The sequence below is a fragment of the Lithobates pipiens genome, unplaced genomic scaffold, assembly GCF_037356315.1.
Source record: "Lithobates pipiens isolate NorthernLeopardFrog02 unplaced genomic scaffold, aLitPip1_a1.2 Scaffold_19, whole genome shotgun sequence".
In the NCBI taxonomy this organism is placed as follows: domain Eukaryota; kingdom Metazoa; phylum Chordata; class Amphibia; order Anura; family Ranidae; genus Lithobates; species Lithobates pipiens.
In genome coordinates this window covers 237556718-237583457 of record NW_027507764.1, presented here as the reverse complement: position 1 = coordinate 237583457, position 26740 = coordinate 237556718, and the positions used below count along the sequence as shown (strand labels likewise).

The 26740-nt window shown below is 43.7% G+C and overlaps 1 protein-coding gene across 2 annotated transcripts in view; it reads left to right on the top strand.

Moving 5' to 3' along the window:
- Positions 1-1073: 1073 nt before the first annotated feature.
- Positions 1074-26740, top strand: part of NR4A3 (nuclear receptor subfamily 4 group A member 3) — a 102322-nt gene continuing 76655 nt past the window's right edge. The window contains exons 1-2 of one of the 2 annotated variants that reach the window (XM_077491815.1): positions 1074-1523; positions 8780-8923. In XM_077491815.1, the coding sequence (XP_077347941.1) occupies positions 1331-1523; positions 8780-8923 (337 nt within the window). In that variant the 5' untranslated portion in view covers positions 1074-1330. Of the gene's footprint in view, positions 1524-4390; positions 4518-8779; positions 8924-26740 lie in introns of those variants that run through there. The other variant, XM_077491816.1, reaches the window with a different exon arrangement.

Genomic DNA, 26740 nt, shown 5'->3' with positions numbered 1-26740 from the left:
GATCGAGTGATGGCGGACTCTGCGGTCCGTCGTCATCCGATCTCCCATAGGGGAGATCAGCGCTCTGACAGGTCTGTCCATGCGCAGTGTGAAGAGACGGACCGGTCATCTTCCTGCTAAGCGGGGATCAACAGAGCGATCCCCGCTGAGCAAGCGGATGTCCACAGGGCGGATCATCACGGATCCATCCCATGTGAAAGAGCCCTAAATGAGCCAGATGGCAGCCTCCTTGGCTGAAAACGATAGGTGAGTTTAGTTCTGCTTTAAGGACTTTTTGTGACGCCCTGCCAGCGCAGCGCCTCAGTGTAAAAGCACTCGGGCTTTCACATTGGGATTGCAGATGAGGCTTCTTTCGAGCGCTTTACATGCGCTTTTTTTAACGCTAAAGCGCCTGAAAAATGCCCCAGTGTGAAAGGGGTCCAATATAGTCAGTTCCGGTCAGTTTCTGCACCAGTCACTGCATGGTGTGAATTAGAGCCATTGGAATACATGGAAAACACTGCGCATGCATTTGTAGCGCATAAAAAAAAACCGCACGGAACTGCGTCTGGTGTGAACTGGCCCTAAATGAAAAGACTACAGGCAATGTCTTGTTTTTTTGTTGAGCCTCATATAGCGTTTGTGCGCACTAAAATTCATTTTATTGTACTTTGTCGTGGAAATTTGCGTTTGATAAATGGCTGTAGAAATATTGTCCAAATGAAAAAAAAAATACAACTGCCACCATTTTATTCTCCAGGGATCTCTGTTTTTTAGAAAGTAAAATCAAGCAAAAATGCAGATTTTACCTGGTAAAAAAAATAAAAAATAAATAAAATGTCCCCGTAGACAAATGGTTAAACTCAAAGAGCCTACACAACCTTCTTTGTGTTTCCTTTATTGTTTAGGTGTGTTGTTGTGGTGTGATGGGTGTTGATGGTGTGTACAGAGAACCATGTGTTTTCATTTCCTATCCTCCCTCTTGTGATTTGGCGAGACTTCTTTCCACCAATCTAAAGAATGAAGGTGCTTGGCAGAGGATGGCAGTGTGGAGCCGCCACAAGCTCAGCTACTGTATCTGCAGCTCTCAGCGGGAACTCACAGACTGTACGATGAGGAGAAAGCCACCCTCTCCTCACAGTCACACCGAGGGAGGGGGCGGGGAGGGGGAGGCCGGTGACGTCAGCTGCCCATGCTGTCATTATTGACGTCTCGCATTCCAGCCGCTCCACGGGGAGACCGCTAGGGTTCCTCTCTCATAAATGATGCTCACACACAGCGATCGGACGGCTCCGCATCTCCAGCCAGCGAGACCTTCCCCATCCCTGTACACGGAGCCCTGACATCTCCTATGTGGACACCACAGACACGCCGATCCCCATTTATCGCTATCGGAACAAGTCGGATTTTTACAGTCACTAAAGACAAGGACAACTTTTTTTCTATTTCTTTTTCCATCTTTGTTGTTTTTTTTGCTTTTTTTTGTTTGCTTTCTAAAGACTTTTCCCATTGCAGTGTAAAGACGGAACCGTCACAGCAACCAAGTAGGTATTGTGCGATCCTTCGGACACACACACACGATCGTTCCTACGACCAACGTGACATCGCTGTCTGTCCGGAGACTTTTCCTTCATGTCAGTTGGATGCAGACAGTTATTTGCTGCGGTTGCCATGGCAATGATGCTGCTGCTGCTTACAGGGCTGGCGGCTCCACCGATCTACGGCTGTCATCTGTCCCCTTCTTTAACCACTTAAGGACTGGAAGGATTTACCCCCCTTAATGACCATGCCATTCTTTCGCGATACTGTAGTGCGACGCTGTACCCAAACAAAATCGATTGTCGTTTGTTTTTTCTCCCCCCAACAAATAGATCTTTCTTTTGATGGTATTTGATCACCTCTGCGGTTTTTATTTTTTGCGCTATAAACTAAAAAAGAGCGACAATTTTGAAAAAATAAATATTTTTAATTTTTTTAATAAATATCCCCCAAAAAATTATAAAAAACTAATTTCTTCCTCTGTTCAGGCCAATATGTATTCTTCTACATATTTTTGTTAAAAAGAAATTGCAATAGGCGTCTATTGCACAAAAGTTATAGCATCTACAAAATAGGGGATATATTTATGCCATGTTTATTATTATTTATTTTTTTACCAGTAATAGCGTTAATCAGTGATTTTTAGTGGGACTGCGACATTGCAGCAGACAGATCGGACACTTTTGACACTTTTTTGGGACCAGTGACATTTATACAACGATCAGTGCTATAAAAATGCACTGATTACTGTATAAATGACACTGGCAGGGAAGGGGTTAACACTAATGTGTTTTCTAGGGAGGTGTTTCTAACTGGGGGGGGGGGGTGGGACTGACCGGAGGATGAGAGAGATCGCTGTTCCTGATCACTAGGAACGGACGATCTCTCTTTACTGACAGAAGGGGATCTGTTTGTCTACATTGACAGTTCCCCATTCTGGCTCTCTGTGGAGTGATGGCGGGTGGACAGCAGACATTGCGGCCACCGGTCACACACATCGGCTCCGCACCACTGTATCTATGGCGCGAACTGACCTACAGCTACGGCGATTCATGCAATGGAGCCGACCTGCCGCAGTATAATGATGGCGGCCGGTTGGTAAGTGGTTAAAGCATGCTGGAAAACGACAGCTTTACTAACAGCAGCTTAGAAACAAAAAAAAAAAAAGATGCACTGAAAGTCTTTATAGTCTTATAGCTCAAAACTGCAGCTGACAAAATCTGGAGCAGCTGTGTGTGTGGCAACCAATCAGCTTCTAGCTTTCATTTCCAAAGCTTAACTGAACAAGCTGAAGAAAGAAGCTGATTGGTTGCCAAGCACAGCTGCTTCAGTTTTGCTAAATCCCCCTACTGTTTGTATGATATGGGGTTATTATTGGTAATGATACAATTCGGTATATTCATTTCCTTTTTTTTTATTTTTTTATTTCACTCCTGTTTATTTATTACCCTCATAGGAGTGTTTGCAACTGTCAGATATTGTTTAGATGGTTTAAATCTTTTTACCAAAAGAAAAAACTGTTGCTCAGTAATATCGCGCTCAGTTTGCCTCATCCATAGTAAGTTGTACAAAAGAAAAAAAACAAATCAGTGGGTTTTACTAACATTGAATGGGGAACACAGTGGGGGTTATTTACTAAAGGAAAACCCACTTTGCACTGAGAGTGCACTTGGAAATAAAGTTGCTGTAGATCCGAGGGGGACATGCAAGGGAAATAAAAAAACGCATTTTAGCTTGCACATGATTGGATGATAAAATCAGCAGAGCTTCCCCTCATTTCAGATCTTCCCCTTAGATTTAGTGACTGCACTTCCAAGTGCACCTGTAGTGCAAAGTGGATTTGCCTTTCGTAAATAACCACCATAGTTTGCATAAAAATATAATGCTTTATTACCAAAGATGAAAATGTACACAGGGCTAAAAGCCATAAAAACAAGATACTATGATGTCATGTGTTCTATCTTATTTTTATGGCTTTTAGCCCTGTGTACGTTTTCATATTTTGTCTTTTATGCAAACTACATGTTCCCCATTCATTGCCAGTAAATCCACAGTTTGTTTTTTATTATTCTTTTTTTTATTTTTTATTTTTTTACATATGTACGTTTTTGTAACGGTTTATAAGGCGCTAGCTGGGGCTAGGCTTTTATTTATTTATTGCTAACTTAAATTCAGTTTAATGTGTAAATAAAGGGTTCGCTTCTGTTTATTTATAACCCTCATAGGAGTGTTTTCAACTGTCAGATATTATTTACAGCCATACCCCACTTGTAAGTACACAATGGGGGTTTATTTACTAAAGCTGGAAAGTGCAAAATCAGACTCACTTCTGTATAGAAACCAATGAGCTTTCAGGTTATTACCAAAGTTTAATTGAACAAGCTGAGGTTAGAAGCTCATTGGTTTCTATACAGAAGTGAGTCTGATTTTGCACTTTCCAGCTTTAGTAAATAAACCCCCATTGTGTACTTCAAAGTGGGGTATGCCTGTAGATGGTTTAAATCTTTTTACCAAAAGAAAAAAAAAACTGTTGCTCAGCAAAATCCATTTAAAGTGTATTTAAAGCCAAAACCAAAAATGTAATATATTGCAGCGTGCTCATTTTTAGATGTGGTGGCTGCATCAATTTTTTCCCCTTGTTGATCTGGCCAGTAAGTCTGTTTATTTTCAACTTCCTTTAACAGACCAAGCTGTCCAGCAGAAGTGCCAGTTACAAGGTTCAGCCAAACCATTTAACATTGACAGGGATGCTTATAATGGCCTGCTTAAAACATTATAACTGGAGTTAACTTTTAATCTGTTATTAAAATCCATCAACAATCTGCTAGTGCATCTAACACTACCCTCTCCCCAGACTGACAATGCTGCTGTCCAAAGGTGTCTCCATTGCTTCTCCATCCAGAGAGGAGACACACTAAGACAGGAAGTGTGTTACTGGCTGGATCACCAGGTGAAAATAAAGGAAAGAAGACCAATGCAGCCACCACATCTAATGATTGGTAAGCTGCAATATACTACATTTTTGTTTTTTGAGTTTACACTTTTGTAGTCAAAAAAAAAAAAAATATATACTTGTTATGTGTTCCCATTCACACAGCATGCCTAAAAAGAATTTCCTACCTTTTGGTTGTTTCTAAAGTTGGCCATAGACGGTTGGAATCTTGGGCGGTTCAGCAAGAACTGGCCAAGATTTGAACCATGTATGACAGATTGAATATACCCAAGTTGATTGATCGATCAATTTGGGTACAACCAGCCTGTCAGATTTTACATGCGATTATTGCTAGCAGCTGTTATAACTGCTAGCACTAATCACTGTGTTCTCCCAGTTTGGGTACAACCAGCCTGTGCGATTTTACATGCGATTATTGCTAGCAGCTGTTACCCTGTTTTCCCAAAAATAAGACCTAGCGTGATTGTCGGTGATGGCTGCAATATAAACCCTACCCCCCCCAAATAAGCCCTAGTAGGTCTTATTTTCGGTGAAACAAGGTAGGGCTTATTTGGGGGGTAGGGCTTATATTGCAGCCATCACCGACAATCACGCTTGGTCTTATTTTCAGGGGAAACAGGGTATAGCTGTTAGCACTAATAACTGTGTTCTCCCAGTGGGGACGGCTTCTCCCGTCCCTTGTTGGGAGAACACAATTGCTCCACGGGAGGGATTCCCCTGTCAACACTGACTGAGTTGATGGGGGAATTGAGCTATTTTCTTTCCTGCAACCCATGGTTGCAGGAAAGTAAATCGCTCCTTCTACGGCCGGCCTTAGGCAAAGGTGTCAAGGTAGACTGCAAGCATTTCTGAATAACTTAGGCTTAGGACAGGCTGAGTTTCCTTTAATTAACACACAATGCAGAAGGCAAGCTTGTATATAATAAATCATTTGCTAGAGCAGACAGTGTGTAAATTTTCTTTACCACTGATAAGGAGATCTGCCAGCACAGTCCAAACAGGTAATGATGGCAAACATAGCTCCCCGGCCCCCTCATGAACAAAGACTACCAAGTAGAGTTGTTCAGCACTAGATTTTCGAGCAAAGAGCATCTGAAAAGCTGCACTTTTTATTTAGTTATGTTGTTATAGGGGAAATTTAGTTTAAAGTCCATTTAAAACTTCAGGTTTATCTAAGTCTAACCTGTCCACAGAGTGACTACGCTGCTGTGCAATTTCACTGCAGAATGAACACAGTTGTCATCTTGTTTAAGCAAGTGGAAAAAAGTCATCTACAGGCAGGATCATTTGGTCATATAACATTGATTAAGAGGGGAGTTAGAACAACAGTCATTGTCTTAATTCGAGTAATACTACAGAGACTTAATTTCTTATTTTCATGTTTACTTTATTGAAGTGATTCATTAAAACAGCAGTGGACCTGTCTCCTCTGAACACCCAGTGATGCTGAAGTTCCTACTGATGTTTGATGAGAACTTTGGGATCACTTTTGATACAGTGAAAAATACTCCTTCAGTAAATCAGTCTAAAGGCTGGATTCACACCTATGCATTTTTAGTGCTTTTTGCAGATTTGCACTACAGAACGTGTTCCATAGGAAACCATGTTAAATGGACTGCAGTGCAAATCTACAAAATGCAAAAAGCACTAAAACTGCATAGGTGTGAATCCAGCCTTAAAAAATGCATGTAATTGGCTGGCAACAACATGGGATTCAGAAGTCAAGTCTGGATCTATACAGTAATGGTGTGCCAGGACTGCGCCAGTGGTGGACACAGTTTATTCGGCATAAATTGACATTTGTATGTCCTTATTATCACTAAGGCTCAATGCACACTGACAGTTAAAATAACGTTATAAAAACGCCAGTAGCTTTGCAGTGAGTCTTCCAACTTTTTTTAACGTTTTTGCAATAGCGTTTATTAACGTTTTTCCGTGCTAGCGTTTTTTAGCGTTCTTTTTCTTTACATTTTTTTTTTTTTCAATGGATCAAAAATGCTAAAAAAAATGCTGGCGAGCCACGTTTTTGAGCCTTTATCAATGTTTATCAGCTTCTATGAGCATTTGATGTTTTTTTGTGGTCAGAAAAACGACTCCTGAATGCGATTTTATGGCGTTCATAAAACAGCCCATAAACTCCACTGCTAATAAACATCCAAAAACGTCCATGTTTGCATGGACACATAGGATAACATAGAAGGGAGTTTATGGGCTGTTAAAAAAAATGCCCAAACTCCCAAAAAACAGGAGCTTCAGTGTGCATGGAGCCTTGACCTGTTAATATACACACTCACCAGCCACTTATTAGGTACGCCTTGTTAGTATTGGGTTGGACCCTCTTTGTCCCCCAGCACCTAGAGGTGATTCAGTCCGCATTGTGCACTATACAAGTATTTCATTTATTCATTCATTCATTCTTTAGCACTGCCTTAATTCTTCACGGCATAGATTTAATAAGATGTTGGATGTAGATATATATATATAATATATTATATATATATATATATATATATATAGATAGAGATATATGTATGTATATATATATATATATATATATATATATATATATATATAGTAATTAGCATTAAGACAGGGAATATTTATAATTACAGACTTTAGTTTGGTGAAATCATTCCAAACTTTAAGAAATTGTATCTCAATTCTGTGTAAATGTAGAGATGGAGTTTTAAATACACATCAATGTTTTTGGTAATGTATTAGTCTGCCTGGCTAATGATGAACATCAGTGTTTGCCATTTCGAGTTTGTATCAGCGTAGGTTAGTCATACTTCTTATTACTTTCCTCTCCTCCTCACACGTCGTTCCTTATTCCCTAATATATCTCCATCTCTTACATAAGCGTGAAAGAGTCATAGCTAGAGGCAGAGCCTTCTGCTAATTTATAGCACTTGGTCTTTTCAGCTAAATTGTGCAAAGACGGTCTGGCCAGGGTTGTATGGGGCTGTTACTGCTGTAATTAGGCGCATGTTTCAAGTACCAATGACTGTTCCTTCGGCAACCAAATGATTTGACTGCAGCTTCTTAGAGATAAAAAGTAAAGGCTTAGATCTGTGAATAACAATTTGATGTGCAGAGCTCAAAGGGGTAAGCTGGAAAGGTAAATCTTGTACAAACTAATTTCTAGCAAAAAAAAAAAAGCCATTGCATCTAAAGACATATAAAGACATACAACTTACATTTGAAAATGCTTGCATTTTTTTTAGTAACTTAGCATTTGTAATTACATTTTTCTTGATGTAAACTTTAATTGAAAAGTGTATGTTACCTTACCAACCATATGATTTCTTTCTTAGTGATCATCCTAAAAATAAAAAATATATTTATGCCATCTTCCACTTGCTGCCCATTAGACGCAGCTCCTACTTTATTGTGAACACTGGTTGTTATGTGTTATATACTCAATCTGCAGCGTTATATACTCATTTGTGATCCGTTACCTCTAACGGCTAGTTCACATGATGAGAACATCAGACAAAAGATTGTCGGTAGTTTTTTTGAACGCTGGTCCTCTATCCAATAGCTATATTTGAGACGGCACACGACACTTTTAGTTAAGGTTCTCATAGTTTCTTAACTGATTATATTCTAAATATACGGGCTTTGTTATGGATTGTGGGTTGTAAATTATGAACTTATTTATGCAAAGAATCTCATTTAGTCTCTCATTTCATTTTTCTTCAGCATATTGGTAACTTGCCAATTGTCTATGTAATACATTCCTTCTGTGTATGCTACACAGGCATATCCCACTTTTAAGTACATAATGGGGTTTATTTACTAAAGCTGGAAAGTGCAAAATCAGACTCACTCCTGCATAGAAACCAATGAGCTTCTAACTCCAGCTTGTTCAATTAAACTTTCATAATAAAGCCTGGTAGCACATTGTTTTCTATGCAAACGTGAGACTGATTTTGCACTTTCTAGCTTTTTCTAGCTAGGTTTTGTAAATAAACCCCATTGTGTACTTAAAAGTGGGGTATGCCTGTATTGCAGAGACCTTGTCGTATCTATTCCTTTGACTAAATACCTACAATATAGGCACATGTCTTTGTTACTTCATACCCATTTTAACACTAAGAAAACCTCTTGGACTAAAAAAATAAAATAATATATATTTACATATGTATGTATTGTCAAGTAAAGTATGTGAGGACTACATACTGTACTTATGTAAAAATATGTTACCATTGAAAGAATATGTGAGAATAATAGCAATGGTTAACTTCAAACGTAATAATTACAATAATATTGCAGTATTTGGTAAATGTTCTCTACCTTTCTCTTTAGGTTGCAGGTCGAAGGAACGACCGTCACAAACCACAGACAAAGGCAAGCCTGATCCAATTTATTCCGATTCTGTTTTTTCTCAAGATCATCTTCTACCCTGCCTGAAAAATACTTCCACCATTGAGCAAGAACGATTCCATCCAGGTAATAATTATTTTCAAAGTATTACTATTATAGGGTCATATTTTAAATATGTGTTTCTAGATAACAGTTTGATAGACAGTATGTGCAAGAGATCGTATTTTGAACAGTACTGTAGATGGTGTGTGTTGTGTCTGTGTATGTTACTATCTATTGCATGGATATCCCAATGGGTTGCTAAAGTTTGTGTTATGGCGTACCGGATATGTATAAATTAACTATGAATGAGCTTCAAACATATAGGCAGAAATTGATTTTTTACGTTTAATTAACAATGACCTATTATGGATGGAATCTGAATGGCAGAAGTGTCAGGTATTAGTGATGCTTTTGTAATAACCTCTCTCTTTCTGTGTGTGTGTGTGTGTGCATGTATATATAGATATAGATATAGATAGATATATATACACATACACACACACAGATACACACACACACACACACACACACACACACACATATATATATATATATATATATTATATATATACACACACACACACACACATCAATATAGGGAGCTAGATAGATATATATAGACATATATCTATCATTGCTTCTGTTCATCAAGCATCGTCTATCTAACCACTGGTGTATGTGTATACATTCAATTCTATAGTTAGTATATAAAACAAGTTCCAAAGGTATACAAGAGAGAGGGTATATATTGCAATGCCCAAAATACACTAACTATAATTGATGGTCACAGATTATGATCAGTGGACCACAATTATACTATACCACACTATATTTGGGTGAATTTCTTTGTAAAATAGAAGTCTTAATACTATGCCCATCTGTAGACAAACTGTCAGATGAAATGTTTACAATACAGATATGAGTTAGGATTGATTGAATCATAGTTAAATGACATTCAATTCTATAGTTTATATATAAACAAGTTCCAAAGGTATACAAGAGAGAGGGTATATACTGCAATGCCCATTTTACCCTAGAACACACCAATAAGGTGATCATTTTGTGGTACCATGACATTTATGAAAAATATATGTTTCTCTCTTTACTTGTAAATTGATTGAAAGATTACTTTAAACTGAAAGTTGCATATCTTAGAGTATTTTTAATTCTCGGGAATCAAATTAATGACAACAAGAATTTTTCCAGCGGGAACTTCGGCTATTCAGTAGCGCAAATATTTACAATCCTTTTTACCCCTCTCTCTCTCTCTCTCCTGATGCACACAAGAGACTCTTCAGTGCGTGAGAATCAACACTGCTAAAGGATTGTTGTGCAATTCAGCTTGGTACATTATAGCCGCACATCTTGGCAGCACTACAAAAGAGACAGGAGAATACAGGGGCACTCAAGGAATTGTAATATTTGTGTTATTACCTAATTACATGGCTAATACTCTTACCTACTCTTTCTAAAAATAAATAAATAAAAAATTGTGAAAATGTGTAAACATTAAATCAGGCTACCATCCAGAATCATTTACTTGACTGCTCACGAAAAATTTAAATTCCTTGCATTACCAAACAAACATAGAACTGGATAGTCTCTCTTAGACCAGAAGTTGTAAAGGAAATTGACACCCAGAGATAAAAAAAAAGGCAGAAGAAGGTTATCAAACCAAAATTCACTATCATGCATTGACATCTTCTGATCCTCTGTGTAAATTGGTTACCAGAGATTGAGACTTGAGCCAAAGATTTGTTGTCCCCTCTAAATCAATCTTCATATAATCTAGCAGCTATATATTGTGTGTGTGTGTGTGTGCATGTATGAACGTATGTTATGAATAAATGAATAAATGTTATTTGCAGTATATTTGATAGCGTTGCATTCCTTCATTTTTTTAATTACCAGCTGTGGGGTTGGAGCCTGCTTAATGCTAATCTGGACTTGAGTTTGATCTATCTATCTATCTATCTATCTATCTATCTATCTCTCTATCATGAAGTCATTTTTACTGCACAGTCCCTACTCTCTAAAGTTCCAGACATTTGAACAAGCAGGATTTAAAATAGCTATAATTTGTAGTTATGCATTGCAGCTGTCCACTTGGCCTCCATGCACATTAAATAAAGTGTACAAATATTCCAGACATAATTTAGACAGTTCATTCTTGGGTACTACTGAACAAAAAGTACTCAATCAAAATGGTCTTATAATTTCAGACAGTCCTTGGTGGTATGTACAGCTTTGTGCTGTGTGTGTGTGTGTGTGTGTGTGTGTGTGTGTGTGTGTGTGTCAAGTGGATTCTAAGTCGGGTCATTAATGATTATGACAGCAAGGCATTTTAGCCCAAGGGATGGGCCTTTATTATTTTGTGGATATCCTGTGGACAGTTATCCCCTCCTTATGTATTAATAACCCTTTTCTATCAATAGAGTATTAGCAGCAATTTAACCCAAGGTACCAATTTTTCATGATATATAAGCTGCATTTGCATTAATAAATGGAAAGTATATATCTAAAATATTTTAAGTCAGAAAGATAACAAAAGATAATAAGCATTATAAAGGCAATAACTTCAAAATCTTTAAAGTAAATATGAAAAATATCAGAATAATTTGTTGATACAGTGAATGCTCAAAGTAGACAGTATTATCCCCCTTATTAGACCATGCATAGACATTTTGTATATACTGTATTTTGTAATGTGTGTATATAATAAATGTGTTCAGTCGTACTATAGTGCTGATAGTCTTTTTAATCAATATAATTGTATTAATGTTATTAAGTGCTACAGTAAGCCCTGCCCATGTAACTGCGAATCGTAGAAACACATATAATTGTATTGCTTAGTTGTATTGTGGGCTCAATTAGTTGCCCTTGGGGCAAATGTTTTCAGACTTCTGTCTGGCAACTAATCGTTATACCGCTAGCCCATTAAGAGAAGCCTCATGATACCATACAAAATAAAACTAGCTACAGGTTCTTTCTCTGTTCTCTCTGTTTTTACATGATATTGTTTCTTGTTACAAGGGAATATTATTTTCAAAAAAGACAACCAATGAAAGCATTCCTTTTTAATTGTTTTTTTTATTTTCAATATTAGTTAAGGACTAAGCTTACTGTACATATTTACAGTGCCTTGCGAAAGTATTCGGCCCCCTTGAACTTTTCAACCTTTTGCCACATTTCAGGCTTCAAACATAAAGATTTAACATTTTTATTTTTTGTTTCGAATCACCAACAAGTGGGACACAATTGTGAAGTGGAACGAAATCTATTGGATTTTTGAAACTTTTTTAACGAATAAAAAAAATGAAAAGTGGGGCGTGCAAAATTATTCGGCCCCCTTGCGTTAATACTTTGTAGAGCCACCTTTTGCTGCGATTACAGCTGCAAGTCGCTTGGGGTATGTCTATCAGTTTTGCACATCGAGAGACTGAAATTCTTGCCCATTATCAGGGAATGATTAGACCAGACTGTGTGGACTGCACAGAGGAAACCCAAAACGCATGTGAGTGAAATAACAAAAGGTGTTTATTATAAATAAAAGGAAAGTGAAAACAAACAGTGCACTACCATCCACAACAACAAGTAATATAAGTAACAAGTAATAAGGAACAAGTAATATAAGTAATATAAGTATAACATAAGTAATAATAAGTAACAATATACAATAAATGGAAACTACCAGAGACATCAACGAAAGCCAGGCCGAGGTCATACACCGGGGAATCAGTAGATGGGTAAGGACAGATGGATGGGCTGCAGAGCAGGGATCTAGGTAGCAGGAGGCAGGAGGGACAGGTCCAGGATGGGCTCAGGGTCGGAAAGGAACGTGTCAGGTAGATACAGGGTTCAGGTTCCAAGGTTCAGGGCACATGGAGAGAGCGATACCAAGGCAAGCATGTTAGGGCTTGCCGGGTATTTATAAGACTACCGATGATTACCCTCACGTAACAGCTGAGCGCAGAAGGTGCTGTCTGCTCCACACTGCCGGAGTACACCCGCTGGTGGGCACCGGTACTACAGTCCAAGGATCCAATAGTGCCACCAGAAGGTAGGTCCTCTTATTACAGGCCCTGGGTGTTAGAAGACACCCGCTGGTGGACACTGGTACTGCAATCCAAGAGATCAACAGCGCCACCAACGGGTGGACCTTTTCATGACCGGACGCTCCAACTAGGTGTAATTGTCCAAAGTTAATGGCCTCAAACCACAACACGGATGAGGGAACGTCAAGCTGGGTACCGGGTACTTCAAACCGGACAGCGGGCACATCAGGGCAGACAGCGGGCACATCAGGGCAGACAGCGGGCACATCAGGGCAGACAGCGGGCACATCAGGGCAGACAGCGGGCACATCAGGGCAGACAGCGGACTCCGGGTCATCGAGCTGGGCAGCAATCACCGGGTTGTCGAGCTGGGCAGCAATCACCGGGTCCTTAGGCCGAACAGCAAGTACTGTAAGGGCAAGCCGGATCACAGGCACTGGCTCAGCAAGCTGAGTAACGGGCCCCGGCCCAGCAGGCTGGGTGACGAGCCCCGGCTCAGCGAGCTGGACACCAGGCACTGGTCCGGCAAGCCGAATAACGGGCACAAGCTTAACAGGCCAGTTAATGGACACTGGTTCAGAAGACTGGGTAGCGGGCACCGACTCCGCAGACTGGGTAGCGGGCACCGACTCCGCAGACTGGGTAGCGGCACCGACTCCGCAGACTGGGTAGCGGCACCGACTCCGCAGACTGGGTAGCGGGCACCAACCCAGCAGACTGGGTAGCGGGCACCGACCCAGCAGACTGGGTAGCGGGCACCGACCCAGCAGACTGGGTAGCGGGCACCGACCCAGCAGACTGGGTAGCGGGCACTGACCCAGCAGACCGGGTAGCGGGCACCGACCCAGCAGACCGAGACACGTGTACCGAAAAACTTCAGGCTGAGACTGGAACACCAATATCCAAGCATCAGGCTGGGAAGCTGGCACATCAGACTGGAAATCCGGCACATCAGGCTGGGAGGCAGAGACATCGAACTGGAAGGCTGGCACATCAGACTGGGAAGCAGAGACATCTAAAGGAAAGGCTGGCACATCAGACTGAGAAGCAGAGACATCGAACGGAAAGGCTGGCACATCAGACTGGAAAGCAGAGACATCAGGTTGGCAAGCCGGAACATTAGACTGGCAAGCAGAGACACCAATCTGGGAAGCTGGCACATCAGGCTGGCAACCCGCAACATCAGGCTGGCAAGCCGGAGCATCAGGCTGGCAAGCAGAGACTTCAATCGGGGAAGCTGGAACATCAGGCTGGCAAGCTGGAACATCAGGCTGGCAAGCAGAGACATCAGGCTGGCAAGCAGAGACATCAGGCTGGCAAGCAGAGACATCAGGCTGGAAGGCTGGCACGACATCAGACTGGAAGGCAGGCAGCAGGACATCAGACTGGAAGGCAGCCAGCAGGACATCAGACTGGAAGGCAGGCAGCAGGACATCAGACTGGAAGGCAGGCAGCAAGACATCAGACTGGAAGGCAGGCAGCAAGACATCAGACTGGAAGGCAGGCAGCAAGACATCAGACTGGAAGGCAGGCACGTTGGACTGGAAGGTAGGCAGCAGGACATCAGACTGGAAGGCTGGCACGTTGGACTGGAAGGCAGGAGACAGGACATCAGACTGGAAGGCTGACACATTGGACTGGAGGGCAGGCACTGGGACGTCAGGCTGGGTAGCTGGGACGTCAGGCTGGGTAGCATGCATGCGGGTTGGTTGGTACGGAGGCGGGTTGGGTTACTGGCAGGATTGTGCGGGTCGGAAAGAACTTTTGTTTCTTTTTTGACTTAGCCACTGCAGCTTTGTATGTAGGTGCAGGGCTGTAAGAAAAGAAAGTGTCTGGGCAAAAGGAAGACCAAGGAACAGTGGCAGGAGGAGGGTTTTGTGGGATTGTTACAGGTGGAGGAGAAGAGGCAGGTGGATTGCAGGCAGGATAGGTGCTACACTTGGTGACAGGATAGAACTATTTAGTAGGAAGTGGAGTAGACTGGGCTGTACCTGAGGTTGCCATAGGCAATGGGGAGATAGATACTTGGGAAGGCAGGTGATTAATGACAGGGCTGGAATGTTGTGGCTTGGCTAAATGCAGGAGACCTGACCATGCCTGTAGCACAGGTTGAACAAACACTGATTCACACACAGCCTGACTAACCAGAGATTGCACTGAATGGATGCAATCAGACAACACCTGCTGTGGACAAGAGGAATAACATTCCATGAAATAGGCTGGATCATCCTCTAACAACCATACCAGAGATTCAACTTGGCCCAAATTGAAGGGGGGAGAAAAATAACCACTTACTTCGGGATAACATGACAGGGCTGGCTTTGCACATAATTGGATTAAGGGCTGAACATCCTCAAATGACATGTAGCCCTGATCCACCAGGGAATGAGCTGATCAGATGGTCTCCATCAGCTGGTCACTAGTCCACCTTTTTAGAAGCTGGCGACAATATTCACCATCCTCCTCTGCCAGCAGAGAATAATATGTGATTTCATTGAAATCCATATTGGCAGACTAACAGGTCAGGATGGTTCCTCAATGCAGCCACGTCTGGTCAGGGATGGCCTTGGTATACTATCAGGGAATTATTAGAACAGACTGTGTGGACTGCACAGAGTAAACCCAAAACGCATGTGAGTGAAATAACAAAGGTGTTTATTATAAATAAAAGGAAAGTGAAAACAAACAGTGCACTACCAACCACAACAACAAGTAATATATATATATATATATATATATATATATATATATATATATACATATACACACAATAAATGGGAACTACCAGAGACGTCAACGAAAGCCAGGCCGAGGTCATACACCGGGGAATCAGTAGATGGGTAAGGACAGATGGATGGGCTGCAGAGCAGGGATCTAGGTAGCAGGAGGCAAGAGGGACAGGTCCAGGATGGGCTAAGGTTTGGAAAGGAACAGGTCAGGTAGATACAGGGTTCAGGTTCCAAGGTTCAGGGCACATGGAGAGAGCGATACCAAGGCAAGCATGTTAGGGCTTGCCGGGTATTTATAAGACTACCGATGATTACTCTCACGTAACAGCTGAGCGCAGAAGGTGCTGTCTGCTCCACACTGCCGGAGTACACCCGCTGGTGGGCACCGGTACTACAGTCCAAGGATCCAATAGTGCCACCAGAAGGTAGGTCCTCTTATTACAGGCCCTGGGTGTTAGAAGACACCCGCTGGTGGACACTGGTACTGCAATCCAAGAGATCAACAGCGCCATCAACGGGTGGACCTTTTCATGACACCCATTCTTCCTTGCAAAACAGCTCGAGCTCAGTGAGGTTGGATGGAGAGCTTTTGTAAACAGCAGTTTTCAGCTCTTTCCACAGATTCTCGATTGGATTCAGGTCTGGACTTTGACTTGGCCATTCTAACACCTGGATACCTTTATTTGTGAACCATTCCTTTGTAGATTTTGCTGTATGTTTGGGATCATTGTCTTGTTGGAAGATAAATCTCCATCCCAGTTTCAGGTCTTTTGCAGACTCCAACAGGTTTTCATCCAGAATGGTCCTGTATTTGGCTGCATCCATCTTCCCCTCAATTTTAACCATCTTCCCTGTCCCTGCTGAAGAAAAGCAGGCCCAAACCATGATGCTGCCACCACCATGTTTGACAGTGGGGATGGTGTGTTGAGGGTGATGAGCTGTGTTGCTTTTACGCCAAACATATCGTTTTGCATTGTGGGCAAAAAGTTTGATTTTGGTTTCATCTGACCAGAGCACCTTCTTCCACATGTTTGGTGTGTCTCCCAGGTGGCTTGTGGCAAACTTTAGACGAGACTTTTTATGGATATCTTTGAGAAATGGCTTTCTTCTTGCCACTCTTCCATAAAGGCCAGATTTGTGCAGTGTACGACTGATTGTTGTCTTATGGATAGACTCTCCCACCTCAGCTGTAGTTCTCTGCAGTTCATCCAGAGTGATCATGGGCCTCTTGGCTGCATCTCTGATCAGTCTTCTCCTTGTCTGAGCTGAAAGTTTAGAGGGACGGCCAGGTCTTGGTAGATTTGCAGTGGTCTGATACTCCTTCCATTTCAAAATGATCGCTTACACAGTGCTCCTTGGGATGTTTAAAGCTTGGGAATCCGGCTTTAAACTTCTCCACAACAGTATTAGGGACCTACCTGGTGTGTTCCTTAGTCTTCATGATACTCTCTGCGCTTTCAACAGAACCCTGAGACTATCATAGAGCAGGTGCATTTATACAGAGACTTGATTACACACAGGTGGATTCTATTTATCACCATCAGTCATTTAGGACAACATTGGATCATTCAGAGATCCTCGCTGAATTTCTGGAGTGAGTTTGCTGCACTGAAAGTAAAGGGGCCGAATAATTTTGCACGCACAACTTTTCAGTTTTTTATTTGCTAAAAAAGTTTAAATTATCCAATAGATTTCGTTCCACTTCACAATTGTGTCCCACTTGTTGGTGATTCTTCACAAAAAATAAAAATGTTATATCTTTATGTTTGAAGCCTGAAATGTGGCAAAAGGTTGAAAAGTTCAAGGGGGCCGAATACTTTCGCAAGGCACTGTATAGGTGGAGTATACAGATAAACAGATGAACTCTACTAATAAACATTCAGAATACTTTTGATTGTTAATCAGTGATATATATATACAGTATATGACAGCGGCCGTTTACCACGTGATCGCTCCGTCAAATGATGGAGCGATCACTTGTAAAGAAACATCCAGTTCCTTTCTCATCTCCCCATACCTATTGGTACAGGGAGAAGGGAGAGATCGGGTGCAGCAGCGCTGTGGTCTGGATGTGTACTGCCCACAGCGCTTATCTGTGCCCATTCCAGCCATCCATCCATCCCATCCATGTTCAAAAATACTCATCCATCCATCCCATCCATGCTCAGAAATACTCATCCATCCCATCCATGCTCAGAAATTCTCATCCATCCATCCCATCCATTCTCATCCATGCTCAGAAATACTCATCTATCCATCCATGCTCAGCAATACTCATCAATCCATCCATGCTCAGCAATACTCATCCATCCATCCATGCTCAGCAATACTCATCCATCCATCCATACTCAGCAATACTCATCCATTGTGCCCTCCTCAGATGGTGACAGGACAGTGCATACATTCTTGATCAGTAGCCACTGGTGTGTCAAAAAGAACTCAAGCTCCCCTGACCCTATCCTGGTGCCATACAAGCACAGGTACTCATTGATGGCCCTCAGCTGTGTGTGCAGCCCCTGGCGTGGCGTCAACTATCTCTGAGCCTACCCCTGCAGAGCTGTCAGAATCTCTGCCCCAGTGTGGCTCCTGTCCCCTATGCAGACCGACTCAAGCACCGCATGGCATCTTTTAGCATGACTGCTTGTGTAGCCTCTTGAACGCTTACGGTGCACTGCTGGTTCAGAGGACAAATTTGCGGAAGAAGAGGAGGTGGTGGAGCTGTGGCAGAATCACCGCTAGCATTTTGGAGGTGTGGTGGTGGAACAAGCTCTAACAACACTGAACCCTGTCCTGCATCCTTCCTGGCTGCCAGCAGAGATACCCTGTGCACCGTGAAGGAAAGGTAACGTCCCTGTCCATGCCTGGTGGACCATGAGTCAGCGGTATTATGCACCTTACTGCTGACTGCCCTGTCCAACAAGGCCAAAACATTGCCTTCCACATACCGATAGAGAGCTGGAATGGCCTTCCGTGAAAAGAAATGGCGTTTTGAAACCTGCCACTGAGGTACAGCACATTCCACAAATTCACGAAGGGGGGCAGAGTCTACCAGCTGAAAAGGCAGCAGTTGCAGTTCTAGCATTTTGGTCAAGCTAGCATTTAGGCACTGATCATATGGATGGCTGGGATTGAATTTATTTTTATGGTTCAGCAACTGGGGTAGGGAAATTTGCCTGCTAAAATCAGATGGTGATTCAGATCAAATCAGATGGTGGTGTACTGTTAGCAGATTGACTGCAAGTACTTGGGACACCTATTGCTATACTTTCATTCCTCTCAGTGCAGGTTTTTGAGAGGACTGGGGTATAGTAGGGTTGGATGATGAGGGGCAAGGAGAAGTCTGCCTTTTTCTTTGACATGGGTCTTTCAAGTGCTGTTGCCAATGCTGTTCTGGCCACGCTTCAGACATAGGTTGCAAACAGCAATGGTGCAATCTGCTGCACACGTGTTGAAAAAGGCCCACACCAAGGAACTTTTAAAGTATATTTTGTTTTGCAACACCACACTACACTGTATTAGATACTGTGTACACCACCAGAAGTGTAGTAGAAACTGTACACACTGTATTAGATACTGTGTACACCGCCTGCACTGTATTAGGAACTGTACAACAGCTGCACTGTATTTTATACTGTGTACACAACCAGAAGTGTAGTAGAAACTGTACACATTGTATTAGATACTGTGTACACTGCCTGCACTGTATTAGGAATCATACAACAGCTGCACTGTATTTTATACTGTGTACACAACCCCACCAGACTTGTAGTAGAAACTGTACACGCTGTATTAGATACTGTGTACACCGCCTGCACTGAATTAGCAACTGTACTATGGCTGCACTTTATTGTGTACACCACCAGAAGTGTAGTAGAAACTGTACACACTGTATTAGATACTGTGTACACTGCCGGCACTATATTAGCAACTAGACATGTGTGATTAGTTTCGTACGAAACGAAAATTCGTACGACTTTCTGAAAATTTATACATTCGTACGAATCCAAAATATGAATTTTTATGCATACGAATTCCGAACGAATTACGAAATTTCGTTTACGAATTTCGGATCCAAATTCATAACGACAATTTCCTAATTAATGAAAAGTTAACAAACCTAAAAGTTAAAAACCCAGTAAGTCAGCACAGCACAGGGATGGTGGGAACCCCTCATAATGATAAATTCATCATAACAAAAATTCGTAATTGTTACGAAAAGTTAATGAACCTAAAAGTTAAAACCCCAGGAAGTCAGCACAGGGATGGTGGGAACCCTATGGCAATTTCTATGTTTACAAATTTCATCCGAAATACGAATTTTCGTTATCGCATTTCGAAATTTCGGATCCAAATTAACAGAAACATGACTGGTGTTTTGTTCACCAATCAGAGGAAGTAAGCCCAGCACAGGGATGGTGGGAACCCCTCATAATGGACACACAGCAGGTGTACAGACCTGGGAACGCAGCACAGGGATGGTGGGAACCCCTCATAATGGGCACAGCTGGTGAACTCAGCACAGGGATGGTTGGAACCCCTCATAACGGACACATAGTAGGTGTACAGACCCGGTAACTCAGCACAGGGATGGTGGCAACCCCTCATAACGGACACACAGCAGGTGTACAGACCTGGGAACTCAGCACAGGGATGGTGGGAACCCTATGGGAATTTCTCTGCTTACGAATTTCATACAAAATACGAAATTTTGTTAACGAATTTCAGATCCAAATTAACAGAAACATGACTGGTGTTTTGTTCACCAATCAGAGGAAGTCAGCACAGCACAGGGATGGTGGGAGACCCTCATAATGATAAATTCATCATAACAAACTTTCGTTATTTTTACAAAAAGTTAATGAAACTAAAGGTTAAAAACACAGGAAGTCAGAACAGCACAGGGATGGTGGGAGCCCCTCATAATGGGCACAGCAGGCGTACACTCAGACCTGGGAACTCAGCACAGGGATGGTGGGAACCCCTCATAATGGACACACAGCAGGTGTACAGACCTGGGAACTCAGCACAGGGATTGTGGGAACCCTAAGGGAATTTCCAGTGGCGTAACTAGAACCTTCAGGGCCCCGGTGCAAGAAACCACGGAGGGCCCCTCTGACCTCCAGCCAGGGCCCTTCCCACTGATCCCGAGGGAACAGGACCTGGATAGAAGGGGGAACAAATCCCCTCCATTTTCCTCCTGCAGCCACTTAATGCCTATCAGAGGGAGAGGAGGAGATGCAGACTTTTAGTGGCTGCAGGAGAAAAATTGAGGGGATTTGTTCCTCTAAATGCCCCCACCCCATCCAGGTGTTCAGGGGCAACATGTGCGCTAATGCAATTGTGATCCCTGTAGTTACGCCCCTGGGATGAGTGGCAGCGGTGGTGGTGGGGGAGGGATAGGATCAGTGGCATCGGTGGTGAAGGATGGGATGAGTGGCAGTGGTGAGGGAGAGATGGGATGAGTGGCCGCGGTGGGGAGTGTGGGATCAGTGGCAGTAGCGGTGGTGTGGGGGGGATCAGTGACAGTAGTGGTCATGGTGGGGCAGCAGTGATCAGTGGCAGCAGTGGTTGTGGAGGTGTGGGGGGTATCAGTGGTGGTTTGCGGGAGGGGGGAATCAGTGGTAGTAGTGGTTGTGCTGGGGGTGTCAGTGGTGGTGGTGTGGGGAGAGGGAATCAGTGGCAGTAGTGGTGGTTTGGAGGGTACCTGTGGCAGTAGTGGCGGTGTGGGGGGGTACCTGTGGCAGTAGTGGCGGTGTGGGGGGATCAGTGACAGTAGTGGTGGTGTGGGGGGGATCAGTGACAGTAGTGGTGGTGTGGGGGGTACCTGTGACAGTAGTGGTGGTGTGGGGGGTACCTGTGACAGTAGTGGTGGTGATCAGTGGCAGTAGTGGTGGTGTGGGGGGTACCTGTGACAGTAGTGGTGGTGTGGGGGTGATCAGTGGCAGTAGTGGTGGTGTGGGGGGTACCTGTGACAGTAGCGGTGGTGTGGGGGGGGATCAGTGACAGTAGTGGTGGTGTGGGGGTGATCAGTGGCAGTAGTGGTGGTGTGGGGGGTACCTGTGACAGTAGTGATGGTGTGGGGGGGGATCAGTGACAGTAGTGGTGGTGTGGGGGGATCAGTGGCAGTAGTGGTGGTGTGGGGGGTACCTGTGACAGTAGTGGTGGTGTGGGGGGGATCAGTGACAGTAGCGGTGGTGTGGGGGGATCAGTGACAGTAGTGGTCATGGTGGGGCAGCAGTGATCAGTGGCAGCAGTGGTTGTGGAGGTGTGGGGGGTATCAGTGGTGGTGTGGGAGAGGGGGGAATCAGTGGTAGTAGTGGTTGTGTTGGGGGTATCAGTGGTGGTGGTGTGGGGAGAGGGAATCAGTGGCAGTAGTGGTGGTTTGGAGGGTACCTGTGGCAGTAGTGGTGGTGTGGGGGGGTACCTGTGACAGTAGCGGTGGTGTGGGGGGGTACCTGTGACAGTAGTGGTGGTGTGGGGCGGATCAGTGGCGGTAGAGGTGGTGTGGGGGTGATCAGTGGCAGTAGTGGTGGTGTGGGGGGTACCTGTGACAGTAGTGGTGGTGTTGGGGGTACCTGTGACAGTAGTGGTGGTGTGGGGCAGATCAGTGGCAGTAGTGGTGGTGTGGGGGGTACCTGTGACAGTAGCGGTGGTGTGGGGGGGATCAGTGACAGTAGCGGTGGTGTTGGGGGGATCAGTGACAGTAGCGGTGGTGTGGGGGGGATCAGTGACAGTAGTGGTGGTGTGGGGGGGATCAGTGACAGTAGTGGTGGTTTGGGGGTGATCAGTGGCAGTAGTGGTGGTGTGGGGGGTACGTGTGACAGTAGCGGTGGTGTGGAGGGGATCAGTGACAGTAGCGATGGTGTGGGGGGGATCAGTGACAGTAGCGGTGGTGTGGGGGTGATTAGTGACAGTAGTGGTGGTGTGGGGGTGATCAGTGACAGTAGTGGTGGTGTGGGGGGTACCTGTGACAGTAGCGGTGGTGTGGGGGGTACCTGTGACAGTAGCGGTGGTGTGGGGGGTACCTGTGACAGTAGCGGTGGTGTGGGGGGTACCTGTGACAGTAGCGGTGGTGTGGGGGGGATCAGTGACAGTAGCGGTGGTATGGGGGATCAGTGACAGTAGCGGTGGTGTGGGGGTGATCAGTGACAGTAGTGGTGGTGTGGGGGAATCAGTGACAGTAGTGGTGGTGTGGGGGGTGCCTGTGACAGTAGTGGTGTGGGGGGGGGGGATCAGTGGCAGTGTTGATATTGAGGCATGGGTGCCACTCACTTGCAGATCACTTGTGGTTCCTCTTCCTTGCTGTCTTGCTTGGGTGAGCAGAGAGGATGGGCGGGGGTTGTGAGTGAAGGCGGGGCCAGAGAAGATGGCGGGGACTGTGCCCATAAGTGCAGGCAGTGACAGAGAAGATGGGCGGGGCCTTGAATGAAGGTGGAGAAGATGGGCGGAGCGGTCGGGGACTGATTTCATGAGTGCAGGCGGTGACAGAGGATGGGCGTGGCCTTGAGTGAAGGCGGAGCCGGAGAAAATGGGCGGGGCGGGCGGGGACTGATCCCGTGAGTACAGGCGGTGACAAAAGACTGTGAGTGAAGATAGGCGGAGAGGATGGGCAGAGTAGGCGGGGACTGTGCCCGTGAGTTTGAGAGCAGAGGATGGGAGGAGAAGATAGGCAAAGCAGCCCATCTATCTCCCGGGCATGTCTATCTCCCGGGCGGCAGCGGGCCCCCCTACATTGGCGGAACTCAAGGGCCCAGTCGCAAATGCGACTGGTGCGACCCTGATAATTCCGCCACTGGGAATTTCTATGCTTACAAATTTCATAATTTCGGATCCAAGTTAACAGAAACATGACTGGTGTTTCGTTCACCAATCAGGGGAAGTCAGCACAGCACAGGGATGGTGGGAACCCCTCATAATGATAAATTCATCATAACGAACATTCGGAAATGTTTCGAAAAGTTAACAAACCTAAAAGTTAAAAAACCCAGGAAGTCAGCACAGCACAGGGATGGTGGGAGCCCCTCATAATGATAAATTCATCATAACGAACTTTCGTTATTTAACGAAAAGTTTACGAATCTAACGAAAATTTGTATTTCATACGAATCCGAATTGAATTTCGTACACGAATTACGAAATACGATTTTTTTTTTGTACGGAACGAAACAAAACACATTTTTTTACTGCGCCCATGTCTATTAGCAACTGTACTACAGCTGCACTGTATTGTGTACTGTGTACACCACCAGAAGTGTAATAGAAACTGTACACACTGTATTAGATACTGTGTACACCATCAAAAGTGTAGTAGAAACTGTACACACTGTAATATATATATACATACATGAGACTGTGTGTGTGTGTGTGTGTGTATATATATATATATATATATATATATATATATATATATATATCTGTCCACACCAACAACACTACACACAGCCACCATGTAAGCAGCCTTATATAGAGTGGAGCATGGACTCAGTCCCTCTGCACCATGATTGGCCAAAGACACCCTGCCTTTGGCCAATTATGGCTCTCTTAGCAGAGCATGCTTTGGCCAATCATCATACAGCAATGCACTGCGATCTCGCAGTGCATTATGGGGCGTTCTGCAGTGCTTGAATTTGCCGTAAACGCCCCATAATGTTCGCTCTTTGGCGAACGGTCAAACACATGATATTCAAGTCGAACTTATGTTCGACCCGAACATCAAGACACCAGTACGGTATTTGTACATTGAAATCATGTCCCCTCTCATGCGTCTCTTCTCCAGAGAGAATAAGTTCAGGGCTTGTAATCTTTCCTCATAACTAAGATCCTCCAGTCCCTTTACTAGTTTTGTTGCTTTTCTCTATACTCTCTCCATTCCCAGCACATCCTTCCTGAGGACTGGAGCCCAGAACTAGACAGCATACTCCATGTCGACCAGACCAGAGACTTGTAGAGCAGGAGAATTATCGTTTTATCTCTGTAGTTAATTCCCTTTTTAATGCATGACAATATTCTATTGGCTTTGCTTGCAGCAGCTTGGCATTGCATGCCACTGCTGAGCCTGTCATCTACTAGGACCCCCAGGTCCTTTTCCATCCTAGATTCCCCCAAAGGTTCCCTAGTGAGTGGATTGCATTCATGTTTTTGCCACACAATGCATTATTTGACATTTTTCCACATTAAACCTCATTTTCCATGTAGTTGCCCATCCCAATAATTTGTTCAGATCTTCTTGCAAGGTTTACACATACTGCGGAAAAGCTATTGCCCTGCTTAGCTTAGTATTGTCTGCAAATGCTGAGATTGAGCTGTTTATCCCATCCTCCAGGTTATTTATGAATAAATTAAATAGGATTGGTCCCAGAACAACCCTGAGGGACCCCACTTTCCACATTGGACCATTCCGAGTACTCCCAATTTATCACTACCCTCTGAACTCGCCCTTGTAGCCAGTTTTCAATCCAGGTACTCATCCTTTGAGCCATGCTGACAGACCTTAGCTTGTGTATAGTAAATGTTTGTGGGGAACTGTATCAAATACCTTTACAAAATCCAGATACTCTATGTCTACGGTCCTTCCTTCATCTAGATGGCAGCTCACCTCCTCATAGAAGGTTAGTAGATTTGAGGAGGTGAGCTGCCATCTAGTTGAAGGGTGTCAAAAGGACTGTACTTTAAAGTGGAGTTCCACCCACATTTTAAACTTTTCGCTCCTGCATTGGTGAGTACAGCTTGATTTATCCTTGGGCACTTTTTTTTTCCCCGCAATGTATGTACCTTATTTTGCTGGGCAATACTTCGATATTCTCTGCCGTGGCGAGGTACGTAATTTCCACTCAGCAGCCATGCATTGGCTCTTGGGATATCATCCACCTGGAGCATCGCGGTTGTAGTGTTGTTGTGGACCGCGTCAGTGGAGGAGAGTTTGGTGTCAGTAATGCAGTGGACGGTGTCAGTAGTGTTGTGGACCACGTCAGTGGAGCAGAGTTTGGTGTCAGTAATGCAGTGGACGGTGTCTGTAGGTCAGAGGTTGGAGTCAGTAAGACAGTGGATGGTGTCAGCAGGGCAGAGGGTGTTGTCAGTAGAGCCATCAACAGTGTCAGTAGGGCAGGACAGTGTCAGTCTTTTTATTAATTTTCTATTATTTTTTACATTATTTAAATAATTGTTTACAATATAATTTTTATACGTTTTTAAAATAAATGTAGGAGCCTACTTTGGTGAAATATCAGGGATTTAAACAGACCCCTGATGTCTTATATTTGAGGCAGAAAAAGAAAGTGAGGACAGAGATTCTACAGACCCTTTTTCTGCAGCCTCAGCTGCACTGCACAGTGAATGCATGAGAAGCGCTCTGTACTTAGTGGGTTCCTGTTCATTCACAAACTGAGCCATAGTAAACACAGTTTACTATGCGTCAGTTATGAATGAATGAACACAGTCCCCCTATACTCTCCATCCTGAAACATCCCCCTGTGTGCCTACAGCAGCAGCTGTCAGGAGAGGAGGGGAGTCGGAAGCACTGGTGGGGGGGGGGGGGGGGTTTCGGGCAGCAGGGGGAATCTTCAGGGTGTCCTGTGCACACGCCTATGAGTAATTGTTATCTACCTTACTTCAGCTTAGTAGTGTAAATCACTACTGCTCGGTGGAGTGGCATTGTGTGTAATGGTAAGTTTGGACTCAAAGAAGCATTTTATAATTATTTTCTAGATAAGCTTTCTTTCCTAACTCTTGTCAAAAGCTATGGGCCAAATATATAGAAAACCTGTGCTGGAGCATGTAAACAAATAAGCGATAAAGTAGCCACTTAGGCAATTGTGAAACTAACAGCAAAAGAAACAACAATACAGGCAAATGGCACTAAAGCAAAACATACATGTGAATAAATAAGTTCATACAATGTTGAAAAATCCAGACATTGTGATAACTAATGAACAAATATGTGAGAAAAAGAAAAAGTTTTAGTCCAAACAGTGCATCAAAAATGTAAAAGTTAAAATAGCCATTTACATTACATATTTATTACAAGTCTTTGCATCTTGTCTCAAGTTTTACTTTAATTTAATTGCTAGCAGGGTTTTTTATAGGCTGTGTTATTTCACATTGTGGCTCCATACCATTTG